Source organism: Lipophrys pholis (assembly GCF_963383615.2).
Source record: "Lipophrys pholis genome assembly, chromosome: 10".
NCBI classification, from domain to species: domain Eukaryota; kingdom Metazoa; phylum Chordata; class Actinopteri; order Blenniiformes; family Blenniidae; genus Lipophrys; species Lipophrys pholis.
In genome coordinates this window covers 9062833-9077448 of record NC_137640.1, presented here as the reverse complement: position 1 = coordinate 9077448, position 14616 = coordinate 9062833, and the positions used below count along the sequence as shown (strand labels likewise).

The 14616-nt window shown below is 43.2% G+C and overlaps 1 protein-coding gene across 1 annotated transcript in view; it reads left to right on the top strand.

Moving 5' to 3' along the window:
- The window catches only part of prrc2c (proline-rich coiled-coil 2C), a 29866-nt gene that overhangs the window by 6651 nt on the left and 8599 nt on the right, over positions 1 to 14616 (top strand). The window contains exons 2-16 of the mRNA XM_080473753.1: positions 2807 to 2976; positions 3698 to 3869; positions 5399 to 5508; positions 5990 to 6115; positions 6202 to 6500; positions 6586 to 6665; positions 7003 to 7139; positions 7252 to 7339; positions 8096 to 8282; positions 8383 to 9064; positions 9183 to 9355; positions 9941 to 10190; positions 10282 to 10492; positions 10581 to 13019; positions 14386 to 14549. Of these exons, the coding sequence (XP_080329879.1) occupies positions 2862 to 2976; positions 3698 to 3869; positions 5399 to 5508; positions 5990 to 6115; positions 6202 to 6500; positions 6586 to 6665; positions 7003 to 7139; positions 7252 to 7339; positions 8096 to 8282; positions 8383 to 9064; positions 9183 to 9355; positions 9941 to 10190; positions 10282 to 10492; positions 10581 to 13019; positions 14386 to 14549 (5233 nt within the window). The 5' untranslated portion in view covers positions 2807 to 2861. The remainder of the gene's footprint in view (positions 1 to 2806; positions 2977 to 3697; positions 3870 to 5398; positions 5509 to 5989; positions 6116 to 6201; positions 6501 to 6585; positions 6666 to 7002; positions 7140 to 7251; positions 7340 to 8095; positions 8283 to 8382; positions 9065 to 9182; positions 9356 to 9940; positions 10191 to 10281; positions 10493 to 10580; positions 13020 to 14385; positions 14550 to 14616) is intronic.

Genomic DNA, 14616 nt, shown 5'->3' with positions numbered 1-14616 from the left:
ACAGGGAAAACGGAGAGACAGACCAACCACACATACTCACACCTAGGAGCAATTTAATGTCACCAATTATCCTTGTATGCATGTTTTTGTACTATGGGAGGAAGCTGGTGTACCTGGACGAAACCGACGCACACATGGGGAGAACGTGCAAACTCCATGCAGAAAGGCCTAACTATTTGGTAGTTTGGTAGCCAACTCTGAGGCAAGAACGCTCCACTGCGCCAACATGCGGCCATCAGTGAGAAGGCTGTGGGTTCAAATGCAGCCAAAATGTCATAGTTACTTTATCGCAGACCCTGAAGAAAGAAAAAAGTTCTCACTTCTCATACCACCAGAACTTTTTGCTGCAGTGGGTCTGAGAACTGTCTGATGCGAATATTGTGTACATTTCTGCAATCAGCTGGCAAGAAATGCAAATTGTGATGGATAGTTTTGAGGACCAGTCGGCCAAGGAGCTGAGGTGTTATGAATGCCTTTATAATACCTCCTGAAAAATTTACAAGGATACATGGATGGCTATCAACTCTTTCTAAATAATACATAAGGAAAGGGGGTGTGCGAGGAAATGACGATACTGCTGTCAGTGTTCAACCAAAATTATTTACATTTCATGTTTAACGTTCAGACTGTATAATAATCTATACTCGCTCGCCTGTTCCAATACTGTTGTTTATTACGGTTGGTGTGGTGGTGTCTGACTCTGTGGAAATATCACGATGGAGAAAATGGAACTGACGTTGCACTCGCAATTATTTCAGTTCCATTTTTGTCTGATACGTAGGCAGCCTATGCACTACATGGACGGAATATTAGGTGTTGTAATCCCTACCCGCGTATACCCTCCACTACACTGCTGGCTCGTTGCAACACATTATCAGTCTATAGCTGAAGTTACTGCTTATTAGCCCTTTAGGTTATCATGCACATCGTGATGTCATGTTCCCACGTCTAGTGCAGCTGCAACGACAATGATCATATGGTTGGCCTTAGAGGGGTCGGCGCAGACCTTCGTGAACAGGGGGAGATGGCGATTTTGATGTCACGCGGACTCTGCTCACGTGCGGACACAGAGTATGGCTGGCCCTTAAACCTGCGTCTGGAGCTGCAGTGTCAGCATTGCTTGTACTGTTTATTTAAAAATATTGTTTGCACCATTTGCAATATTACTGATGGCTGTCCTGTTTGTCTTTTGACTTGAAGCTTTATATATTATGAATAGCCACGCAACATACATGAATAAGGTTGTGTGGGCTTGAGGAGAAGGGACAAAGCAGCGTCTCCCACAAGCCCATGTGGTCTTGATGGTAGTCCCAGGGAGATTTGCTGGTAGTACCAAAGACAGTGGTGGTGTTGGTTGTTTCCTCAGAGGTCTTGCAGCCAGTTCTCGCAAGATATGAAAAGCCCAAACCAAAATTTACTTTTTTCTCGTTCTCACTGTCGTAGAGAGAATTAAGTTCTCGCTTCTTGCAGAGTATGAATAGACCTTCAATATGTGTCTCCTCCTCTAACCTAGGCCGGTACAATTATCGAGTTTGAAGTAATTTTACCCACTTAGTATTTGTATGTAAATAAATGTGTATCTGCATGTGATCCAGATGATCATGTAGTAAATGTACACCTTATTGGAGAAACCCTGGTAAAAATCAAATGTGAGCAACTCAAGCTACACCCTAGGTTCCTTCATTGTTGTTGTCTATCTGCCCATGCATTTGCAGATATGAACTATGACTGGAGTGCACATGTGCAGTACCCGCATTTCAGGAAACTTGTTTTCACTATTGGCATGGAGACGGAGAGCGTTCACTGTTTGCACTGTAGAAGCCATTTTCAAAAAGTTCAGTTTTCAGTGACTCCGAATGCAATCGTTTCAACAAACGGCTAAAAGACACAACAAATTTTAGGTTTTCTCTTGAAATCTCAAAGTACTACAGCATTCGGTGCATAGAATACTCAATAAGTTTGCTTTTTTCTGAGTGGAAATGCTCAGGCTGAGTGTGTAAAGCATTGTTGTTTTTGGGGGGGGGGGGGGGGTTAACAGCATGAAAAAGATCCACATAGAAAGCTTTTTAGGCAGTTAACAAAGTACTGGTTTTGTTACACTCAAGCCAAGAGACGAGCCATATATCTATAATCCTTCAAAATGGTTCTGGAGATCTTCTGTTTTATGTCTTTCCCTGGTGTAATGGGCCTTATTGCAACAAGTGGCTCATTTTTAGGGTTTCTTTGGTAAAAGTGATGAAATTGTTGTCACATTCAGGTGTGTTTTAAAGAGGATAGCATCTCTATCATGAAGTACCAAGGTTGGAGACCACTGCTTTATCTTATTGAAAAAATTCAAAGATTGGTTTTCTTGACAATAGATTACTCATAATGGAGGCCTTAGGACTTGGACAACTGTAAAATTACAGATGAGATTTCCCAGTGTTCCCTTTTGTACCATGCACAGTAAAAAAGCATTCAGTAATATTGAAATGCCTTCACATACTGAAAATAGAAGTTTTCTTGAAAATGGGGGGGGGGAAGCACTCTTATCACAATTCTACAGTTAAACAATCTAAATAAATCCAGTCAGTCTAGACATAAGAGGGTTAACCAGTAATGCTAATCAGGACTTCAGTGCAGAGATGTTCACATCTTTTTTTTCCCCCTGGTGCAGTGAGTAGAAAGACAATCTATGAATACCAGCTGTGGTTTGTTGGCTACATCAACGAGGACTGGCATATCTGTTATAGTTTTGTATGAAAAGCCAACAAGCTCCACAGCTTTTGTGACGTTCTTGTTTTTCCCTCTCGCTGTTGCACTATAGGAGGCTGGTTCTGGGGGCAAGGCCAAAGGACCAGACTCGATGAGTTTCCAGCGAAATGTCCGAGAAGTCAGGACAGAGCACCAAGGCAAAGGATGGGAAAACAAAGTATGCAACCCTTAGCCTTTTCAACACCTACAAGGGCAAATCTCTGGAAACCCAGAAAACTGCAGGTAAGTCCCCACTGCTTCAAGCTCAAAGGAAAACAATAGTAATAAATTAAATGTTCTCATTCACTCTGTTAACCAGAAGATATCAAATCTGTATGTATGAACAGGTTAATACTAGACAGCTTTTTTCTTTCTGGTTTTTCTTCCCCATGTATTATCATAAGTGATATGCTCATGGCATTGTTCACTTGAGTACGGGAGCCTTTTTCGCTTGAGTTTGTGGAGTCTTTTAATGACTTACAGAAAATAAATACTTAAGCGTAGGATGATTTATATTTGTGCTTTGGGATTTGCACTTAAAAATAACTGCTCTTTCTCTTCTTATACCCAGTTTTAACCAGATGCCACTGCACCACATTTCTTTTTATCACATGTGCATCTGAAGTTGAAATTAGCATTTCAGAAGTGGAGCAGCAACTCAATAGTACAGGAGGGCTACATATCTTTCGTAAAATGTGTTACAAAACATGGATGCACAATGTATAAATAATAATTGATTGCAGTTTGGTCAGACTTTTGAACATTTAGAATTTTATCATAATGGCAATAAATCTACAAAAGATCGTGCAGTCAAATTAAATATAAGTATATGCAATATAAGTAACATGCATATAGACAGAAATAGAGTGACAGCTAGATATCGTCAACATACGTCAAACATGGATCCCTTGTTTGAATGCAACAATAATGATGCTCTCTTACATGGAAAATGTTTCCTCCTCAGTTGCTGCCAGACATGGGCTCCAGAGTTTGGGCAAGGTCGCGGTTAGCCGGCGGATGCCGCCTCCGGCAAACCTGCCCAGCTTGAAAGCAGAGAACAAGGGAAACGACCCTAACGTCAATATCGTCCCTAAAGACGGTAGCGGATGGGCATCCCGAACAGAGGCAGAAGAGAGGTAAGTAAAAGTTTATCAGTTTTCATGTCTATGCTGTCATGAAATGTGATCTGATCTGATCTAAGTCACAAGTATAGGCAAACACAATGTGCTTATCCCAATGCTACATAAAAACAAATAAACTTACTCTAATCCACGTGGGAAAAATTAAACATTACGACCCAGTTTTAGTTGTCGATGTACATTTCTGATACGTTGTCAATACCATTCTGAAGGAAATTTGTCATTACATTCATACAAACATTTATTTCCAACATTTAAATTCTGCTGAACATCCCCCGGTTTGTTGACATCTTGCTGTCACGGAAACTCACGAAGATTCCCGAAGCATTGTGTGTATAAGATCTTGTTTGTTCACCCGATCTCGCAAGATTTCGATTTCTACAGGAAAAACTATCAGTTTCGCAACATTTAAAACTATTATCCTGGCTTGAATACTCTTTCTTTAAGAAAGTCTGGCTTTTTTTTTCAGGCTGAGTTAGTCAAATTTTATAAATCATTTCACTGGAACTGCCGCAATGCCATCATTCTTTATCCCAGAAACCCATGCGCGCAGGTTTCCAAAGATGATGTCAGTTCGCGAAACATAAACAAAGTTTGATGGCGACAAATTCTGGTTTGTTTTTTTAAACATCGACTTTGGTGTGATCGATCTAGGCAACTGGGTTGGAGATTTGTAGAAATGGGTGCTAATGGTCTTAAATTATTCTGTACAGAAATTATACCTTTTATGGGAAGTATATTTTAAAGATTTTTTCTGGTAGACTTTAATAAACATAGTCATTGAACTTTCCTGGTATTGTTGATGGGGAAAAGAGTGAACAAACTGAAGGTAGTGACTCCAAAGAAAAGCTAATTGGTGTTGAGTTTTACAATCCTGAAGTGCAAACCTGTAGAAGGAACATCATGGTTTGGGGCTGCTTTTCTACTCTGACCTTGGACAGCGTTGTTGATGTTATTGCTGCCAAAGTTGGTTTAATCTTTTGGTGTATCCAAGGGAACACTTTTTTTTTTCCCAGAAGCAATATGAACATTGATTGTTTATGTTAGATAAAGATATGAAATATTATTTTGCTTCATGTGGAGTGATGTCAAGAGCTTAGGTTTGTCTATACTTCCTAATTAGATGTAAATCGGATCACACTTGATGGCCAGTTAAAAATTAAATTTCAAATGTGTTTTCTTGCTACTGTATAAATCCATCATACTTTTAATTTCTTTCACAATTAACGGTGTATTTTTAACACTGTAGAATTTGTGGAAATTTAAAATAAGGACCTCTAAAAATATATTTATTTCATACACTACTAAATCATAGAGGCATACAGGACTGATGGCTTTGAACGAACACTGAAATGACTTGCCTGTATGTTTTAGTCTAGTATTACAAACCCTTTTCTTTTTAGAGCTTTGACAATCTCGGAGTTTAAAGTTCGATCTTCACAACAGTGAAAGAGAACAGAGTTTTGTCTCTTAAAATTAGCATTGCTGATAATATTTTGCCTTCTGTCTTTCTTTTTGTCCTACAGTCAACAGGAGACACCGCCACCTCAGACCAAACCAGCAGCGCCTCAGCCACCAGAGCTTCCAATCGGGGGCAGTCGCTCCTGGGCAAACAGCAAGCAGACACAGCTAGATGGTGAATACTACAATCATTTGCTCTCCTGGCCTTACACCTTGTGCTACATCCGAGATGACTTCCACCATCACCCAAAGTTTTTGATACATTTGTGGGAGGCTGTGAACACCATCTAACATGTCCCCTAACTGTGTTCAAAGAAATAAACAATCTTTAACTAGTTTACACTTCTAAACTTTAATAAATCTTAACAGTCGGCTCAGTGGTTGAATGCCTAGAGCATTTTAAAGTGTACCAATAGGTCAGTCGTGAAATCTCGTTGTTGTTGTTACGAGATACAAAACTACATGTGCTGTTGAGATTGTTATATCCTCAGATGTTGTTTGAGTCAAAGCTAAATTAACTTGGAACTTGCTGAATCTGGTGTGGAATGGCTGCAGGACACCCACCGAGGATCAGACCCCTTCTCTGCTTCTCTTTATATTTTACTCAACCTTTTCCATGCACTTATGAGTTGTTTGTGTGTTTCTATTGTTTTTAGGGACTCCACGTGTGAGCAGCCATTTTCACCAGGAATTTCCCAGCTTGCAGGCTGCTGGTGAGGTAGAGAAAGGAGATGGTCCAGAGGAGGAGCCTTATGGACCAGGCCCCAGCCTCAGACCTCAAAGTATGGTCAAACTCATGCACATAGTCACGATTCATTGTTTGCTTTTCCATTTGCCCATGAGGCTATCAATATGTCTGTGCTGTTAGATGTTGGCAGTTGGCGGGAGGGCGGAGGCAGGAATTTGAACACTGCAGCCAGCCCCCTGGAAATGGACAGTAGGCCTCAGGAGGATGGAAACACGACCTTGGGTACTGCTACGCCACCTGGAGAAGCTGAAGAACCTGGCCGAAATGTAACCACTGATGGTCAGAGGGAGAAGAGGGATAGCAAGGAGAGGTTGCTCCCCTCTGGTCCTCCTCAACCTAAAGTTAATGGGGGGCAGCAACCTCCCACTGGGGTGTCACCCCACTTTGACCCTGCTTTCAGGAGCATGATGCCACCCTATGTGAGTCATAGATTTATACTCTGGAATAACTTAAAGAAGTAAATGTCTCAATGTTTTCGTTAATGATTGTGTCAATTCTTTCTAGATGTTCCATGCCTATCCTCAAATGTCTTTTGTCCCTGGGCAAGGGAACTTTAGATTTCCAGTGCCACAAGAAGGAGCAAAGTGAGTTAAATGAGAAAGCTGGAGATGAAAGCTAAATTAAAGGCTCTTATATGATTTTTATGCATTCTCAGTTCATAACCTCTGTAATCTAGATCAAATTAGCAGCATTTTGACAGCATTTCTCTTTTTGGAAGCACATAAAACCTAGTGAATCTACAGAAGTGCTAGTTTGGTTTTTTTCTTGTGAAATAAGCACTGTGTCTGAGGAAATCTGATAGCAAAAGATTATCAATTAAGGAATGTTGTTTTTTGACTGGGTGCATAAATGTAGTGCATGCACTCTACATATTCATCCAAGGTCCATTATAAACATTGTTCTTTTCGGTTTTGTGTTCAGGGGTCCTCGTTCATCTCGACCCCAGCAGGCACCCCCCCAATCCTGGCTTCAAGACCCAGACAGACCATCAATCATCAGCGCAACTGAACTAAAGGAGCTGGATAACTTAGACACTGATACTGATGAGGGCTGGGCAGGTCAGGGACTTTCGCGTACCGATGACTTTAACTAACTGAACAAGGATCATGAAGTCAATAAGCTTTTATGATTGTTTAGCTTCCTGTTAATGCTTCATGTTCTGCAATTCAGGAGCTCAAATGGAGGTGGATTACACTGAGAAACTAAACTTCAGTGATGATGAAGAGAACCACGCTGCTAAAGAAAAAGGAGAAAACTGGTGAGCTGATGGTTTCAGTGTATGTTTAACTTCTGTGTTGGACCACGCCAGAGATTTTCTGTCTCCTATATCTGTTCTAAATTATGCTCAACATTTCTTGCCAAGTGATAACCACTGCAACTCTTATATGGCTGTCATGTTGTCCCTGACCAGACCTGACATGCATATTTTTCACCATAACTTCTAGACATTGTATATCTACACGATTCCAAAAACTTCTAGAGAGAAGACAAATCGTGTTTTTGCCCACATACGAATCATTAATGTGGCTCCCAAAACTTTAGCAGTGCAACTATCCACCCTCAGACAAGATTGGTAGCGTATACATAATTACTGTACACATTTCTACAGCCATAATCCAAATAAATTCAGAGTTTTGCTCAACTCAAGAAGGGCTGCTCAATTAAATGATATGAATAGAGGTGTTGCTTCTTGCTGTGTCTTAAATATACCATCCATGTCTCTGCAGTATACTATATTCGATAGTATCATAAAATTATATTTGACTGGAGATGGAAAAATGCCTCTTGGATTTAAGAAGAGTATTAAATTACAAAAAAATACATCTACACCCTGAAATGATACTGATTTCCAGGTCTGCTGCAGAAGTATAATTGCCATCTATGATTTCAAAACATATACCAGAAAGAAGAGTGGGCATTTTGGCTGCACATTGAAGGAGGTGCTCATGGTGAGATTAGTAGTTGAAGGAACATCTTGTTGATTTTTTGTTTTGCTTAACTATGTTCTTTCCAGGGAGTGGATGAGTAAAGTGGACCGTATGAGATCCCGGACATTAGACAGTCAGGAGGCTTGGAAGGAGGGATCTGAGGACCGTGGGGGAAATAAATCCTCTTGGGCAGACAGTGTGGATCCTAGAGCGCCATCACCTGGCAGTTTAGGTCAACAGTTTAGTAAATCAGCAGCTCCACAAGACTACCAGGTGAAGCTTGGATGCATTAGACAACACTATTATTAGGTCGCTTTATAGACAGAGTGGTTGTCCATATTAATTTTGTTTGTTCATTTTATTCTAACCCCAGGGTGGGAATCGTGTAGTTAGTGGCGCTACACCCCGTGGGGGCAAGCCACAAGCGCCTGGTGCTGATGAGGACTCTGACGCTTGGCGACAAAAGCGAAAGAAGCCCGAAGTGTCTGAAGCTGTGGAGCGAGCTAGACGCAGAAGAGAAGAAGAAGAGCGGCGGATGGAAGAACAACGGCTGGCTGCGTGTGCTGAAAAACTAAAACGTCTCAATGAGAAACACCGGCAGGTGAATGAGGGCAAAACATCCACTGCTCCGGCCGCCCTTGACGAGGCTGGAGCCAACCTCGATGAAGCCTCCTTAATAGAGCCTGCTCCTGTTTCTAGCCCTGCACCTTCAATACCAGTTTCACAATCACAAGCCCCTGTTATTCAAGCTCCTCCAACTGAGAGGGTGGATCATGAACAGGACAAGATAGAAGGAGAAACATTTGAGCAGAGTGCTGAGGAAGAGGTTCACTTGCCACGTCAGCCCAGCCCACCTGTCCAGAGACCTGTAGCTGTAGCTGTAGCTGTAGCTCCAGCTCCAGCTCCAGCTCCAGCTCCAGCTCCAGCTCCAGCTCCAGAGACTCCAAGTGAGGAGGAGACCTCCTTGGCTGAAGTCAGTCCCGTGGTAGAGGAAAACCAGACGGATAAAACACCAGTGCATATCCAAGATTATTTTCACATGGAAGACAATAGAGGTAAGACAAATTGATGTGTGTGTGTGTGCATGCTTTTATGAACATTGGTGTTCTAAACAAGTTTCAGTTATATTAGACTGGCACTATAACATCAATCCTTTGTCTGTACCCCTCCTAGTAGATGAACCACAACTGCCTCTGCCCCATATGGAAGCCCCCAGTGGTGAGGAAGTCCCTGTTGAATCCCCGCAGCTTGAAGGAGAAGCAGCAGCTGCTATGCGTCCCTCTCTCATCTCAGGCTATTCCAAACAGTTTCAAAAGTCTTTGCCACCTCGCTTCCTTAGACAACAGGTAAGAGTGTTCACACTTGCATGTTGCAGGCTAGATCTATGAGCCTAACCCTAACCCGGCTTATATTTAAAGATGTATGGGTATACCTATTGGCTTTCTGGACATAGTGAGAGAAATGCTGGATAAAAAACTGACTCATTATCAGCCCTCCAACAAACATACTGATTTAGCAGTCACAGTAATTAAGGGAATTTGGGAATCTGTATTAGGTATTAATAAGGTTTATTGCATATTTTTCTTCTTCTTCTGGTATATGGTATATTTTTGCTTCTTTTGGTATTTTGTATATTTTGCTTCTATTTTACCTCTCTGCTGCTGTAACAATGTCAATTTCCCCGTAGTGAGATGAATAAAGTACAATTAAAAAAAAAATTCAGTAAAGCTCCGAAAGCCTCATCCTTACAAATTTTGTAATTGCTTAAATGAATTTTTTTTCTTCCAGCAATAATACTCCAAATATTTGGAGTTTTCTGATAGAAATCACACTAAAATGCTATGTAGTTTAAAAAATGGGAGTGGGTGGGGGTGGGGGTGTTATAATTTCTATTGATTTTATTTAAAAAAAATTCTGCATTGGTTCTGTAGGAGCAGATGAAGCAGCAACAATGGCAACAGCAGCAGCAGCAGACTGGAGGCTCTGTGTCCCCATCAGGTGGAAGTGTGCCTGCCACCCAACAACAGCAACATCGATCCATGTATCAACCCATGGGCCCTCACCACCAACACCTGGCCTCAATGGGCTTTGACCCCCGCTGGCTCATGATGCAGTCTTACATGGACCCCCGCATGATGTCAGGTCGTCCCCCCTTGGACATGCCAGCTAACCTTCACCCAGGTACGAAGATATGCAGGAATTGACAATGTATGGCTATATTTTTGACAATGATAGAAGATAACCTGATATGCTGCTGTTTCTAATGCTTCAGGGAGGATGCCTCCTAAGCAAATTGTGCGCAGAGAGCCGGGTGACAACTCCAGCTCAAGCTCTGACTCATTTGACCACTTGACTAGACCAATCCGTGACCATGGTTTACCTTCAGACTCACGCATGGTATGGGGATCCGATCCATACCCACAATCTGAGCCGTTACCCTCTGTAACTCCTCCAAAGGGGCGAGATGAAAACAAGGAGCAAAGGTAAAAGTAACAGTACAACCACACAAGATCATTTGTCATTATCATAAGTTAAACTTTACAAACATGATTCACAATGCTTTCTTTACAGATTGGACCCTAGTTTGGATGTGGACAGGGGTCTTCCCCCCATTTACCCCCAGGATCACAGTGCATTGGACTCTCGCAAAAGTAACTTCTTCCGGGACCCTCCAGAGTCCATATCAGCATTTACTCAGGGCCCGGAGGATGCACCAGGACCTCTAGAAAGAGTCTCTGTGGGTTCAGCCTTTGAGCCTGAGGAGCCAGGCTTGCCAAGTGGAGAGGAGGTTGAAGCTCTTGGTCAAGCCATGCTCCAGAGGAGTGTCTCTCAAGGCTCCAGTCATTCCCTCAAGCTGGATGAGCCAAGGTTTGATGGTCTACCCCTCAGTACAAAATCACTAGAGCTACAGGACACAAGTGATGATAAACCACAGAACGAGCTCTATTCCCAGGCTGCTGTTATTAGCAACAGGGCTACGCCTCCTGCTGATGGATTACACAAACAAGAGAAGTTGCCTCTGCCAGCTCCAAGCAAGCAGAAATCTGACTTGCGCTGGGGTGGGAGATCAGGGGCCGGACGAAGAGATGGACCAGGGGGAGACAGACCCATACGCAGGTCTGGGCCAATAAAGAAGCCTGTTCTTAGGGACATGAAAGAAGAACGGGAACAAAGAGAAGAGCGAGAAAGGCGTCGTGAGAGAGGGGAACGAGAAAGAGGTGACAGGTCCAAGAAGGATCAGTCTTCCAAACCCCCTTTTGTCACTGCTGCTGTGTCTGACAGCCCCAGACCTCAGGCAGAGGCAAAGAAAGAAATCACGGAGGAGTCACCAGTTGCACACCAGAGGGCCAGAGACTCTCAGCCTTCTTCTGGAGTTCCCACCTCTTCTTCTCAGGAGGACAAAGTAGACAAACCATCCACCAATGACAAACATCCAGAACCTAAACTGCCCATCAGGAAAGAGTCAACCCTTCCTCCGCGTGCCTACCGACGAGAAGAGAGAGACAGGGAACGGGAGAGGGAGAGGGAAAAAGACATGGACAAGGACAGAGACCGTGAGTGGCCCTCGGACTCAAATTTCAAAGGACGTGGTCGAGGGGAATATTACTCCAGAGGCCGGAGCTATCGGGGCACTTACAGTGGCAGAAGCAGGGGAAGTCGTGGTAGAAGTCGGGCAGAGTACCCTTATAGAGAGCCTCGGTCACGCTCTGATTTACCTTCTTGTGGAGGTACTGCAGCCTTTCGCAACAGGGAGGAAAGTGAGACACGCAGTGAAAGTTCAGACTTTGAAGTTATACCAAAACGCAGAAGGCGCCGCGGTTCAGACACAGACTCTGAAAGTGAAGGTGGGAGGGAGTCAGCCAGTGATACTGGACCCTCTGACCGTGAGCCTAGCACCAAACCAAGTCGTCCACTTCGGAGAGATCTCCCAGGAGAGGGCCGGTCAGGACCCCACAAGCCTGGCTTCGGACCTCCTCATTTGGGGGAAAAGGTTGGATCAAGAGGTGACGACGAAAGCCGACCGAAGCCTGGATTCCTTCCAAAAGGTGAACCTTCTCGTCGAGGAAGAGGAGGATTATACAGCAGACGAGGTGGGACAAGGGAGCGTGGTGGTCCTCGGTCCAACCCTCTCAGACGATCATCAGCCAGAGAGTCTTCGTCTCAGTGGCCCTCCAAACCTATGGAGACATTCAGGCCAGAGGACACCGAATCCACGCAAAGATATGACAATCCCAGTGAAAGACGACCACCAAAATCCGATGTCAAGAAATATGGGGATGGAGGTCCACAGAGTAGCAGAGAAAGGCCTCGGCGATCCAGACCTGCAAGGCCCCCAAGGCAAGATAAACCTCCCCGTTTTAGGCGCTTGAAAGAGCGTGAAGCAGCAGTGTTGGCTAGTGGAGAGACTGCCCCGAGCCCCCCTGTTCCTTTACCCTCCGTGCCTGCTGCTGCTATTGTCCCCAGCTATGCATCGGCCTCAGTTTCCCTCTCTCCAACCCTGTCCAGAGCTCCAGGAACCCCCCTAACTGTGCCTGCAGAAGTACCAGCCACATTACCGGCACCTGACTTGCCCTCTACTTCAGAAGCGACACTGCCTGAGACCAGCAGTCCTACCATCACAGCAGTCGGCACTAAATCCCCTGACCTGTCAAACCAGAACTCCTCGGATCAAGCCAACGAGGAATGGGAAACGGCTTCCGAAAGCAGCGACTTCAATGAAAGGAGAGAGCGAGAAGAGAGGAAAGGTGCACTGGAGGCTGCTAATGAAATAGCCACGACCTCTGCTCCAGCACCCTCACCTCCTCAGGGCTCTTTGACCCCAAATAAAAGCCCAGTTGATGGAGGGATGACTCCAAGACGTGAAGGAGCTCCTGTGGCCAAGAGGAGTTTCTCCAATCAGCGACCTACAGAGAGACAAAACCGTAGAGGCAACAGTGGAGCCAAACCAGGCCGCAGCTACACGGGAGGCAAGGGAGAACGGAGAGGAGGGGCTAAAGCAGGCCGCAAAGGGTGAGTCTGAAACAGTCACTCTTTTGTCTGTTGAGCATTTACTCTGCTTATATTAACATTTGCACAAAGAAGTTGACTCTGTGCTGTAGAATAACACAATAAAGCTCTTGTTAACTTACTATTGACCCTAATTAAGTGATGTACTTAATAACATCAGAACTCAGTGGTAATTGTGTGATTTAATATTTTTTTTTAATTTGCTGCATTTGCGAAAAGCTATTGATATTGCAATTGGTATTTTTTATGATTTATTTATTTTTCTTTTTAATTATTTTTCTATTACATTTACTAGTCATTTTTAAATGTCACACAATTTCATAAATTTAACTGTATGGTTTGCTTACCACATGCCATTTGTTTTGGCCAAGAGCAGAGGTAGCCACATTTTCTGCAAGCTCATTTTAAAGAGGCCACTTTAAAAGGATCGATCTACAAATTTAAAAAAAAACAAAAACTTTTTAATTTCATACATGACATATTCACTCAGACAGAACATCACAAACAGGTATGATTCCTTTGATAAACTCATTAATATCTGCTTTAAAGAGCACAACAAAGTTAACATGCAAACCAGTTGATCTGAAACACCAGCTCCTTCAAACACATCCATACTGTGTACACCTGACGTCACCTGCCCCATGACGTCAGGTGTACACATCCATACTGTGTACACCTGACGTCACCTGACGTCATGGGGCAGGTGACGTCAGGTGTACACAGTATGGATGTGTACACCTGACGTCATGGGGCAGGTGACGTCAGGTGTACACATCCATACTGTGTACACCTGACGTCACCTGCCCCATGACATCGCTAGTTTCAAATCGATTGTCAGGACATAAGTGACGTCAGACGGGCCAACAAACTGATTATAGACACATATTTGAAATGTCACATGAATAAAATGATATGTCATGACAAAATATAAAACATGTTTTGAGTTATTTGCTACTTTTTTGTTTACCTCATAAGTCCATATGTACTCATTCATAGTCTTGATGCCTTCAGTGAGAATCTACAATGTAAATATTAAAGAAAATAAACAAAAGAAAATTGAAAGAGAAGATATGTCCAAAAATTCGACTGGTCGTGTGTCTTTGTTTTCCACATCCCACAAATCATTGTTACACGACAAATCCTGGTTCTTTGAAAGGCTAGTGCATTATTGCATCCTATCCATCTGTCAGCATACATTTTAAACAATACATGATCATTTCATAAAAATCAACAGCCTGTGTTGCTTGCAAAAACTGTTTTCACAAAATTGTTATGATGTTGTATATTTCACTTGGATGTTAACACTTTCATATCATTGTCTACCTTCAAAACCACCTGGACTAAGTTTATCTTTCTGTAAATGCAACAGCCCTGGAGCCCAGCAGAACTCTGATTCCACAGCACCAGCGGCTGGAGGATCAACTCAGAGGCCTTCAAAAGATCCGATGGCACGTCGCAAGGATGAGGCCAAACAGGCCGCCAAGAAGCCCAAAGAGAATGCTCTTTCTCAGTTTGATCTCAACAACTATGCCAGTCAGTAGACGTGTTCATTCACTTGTTCTTAAGGATGCTCCAGCTCATGACTTAAAAAAAACTGACG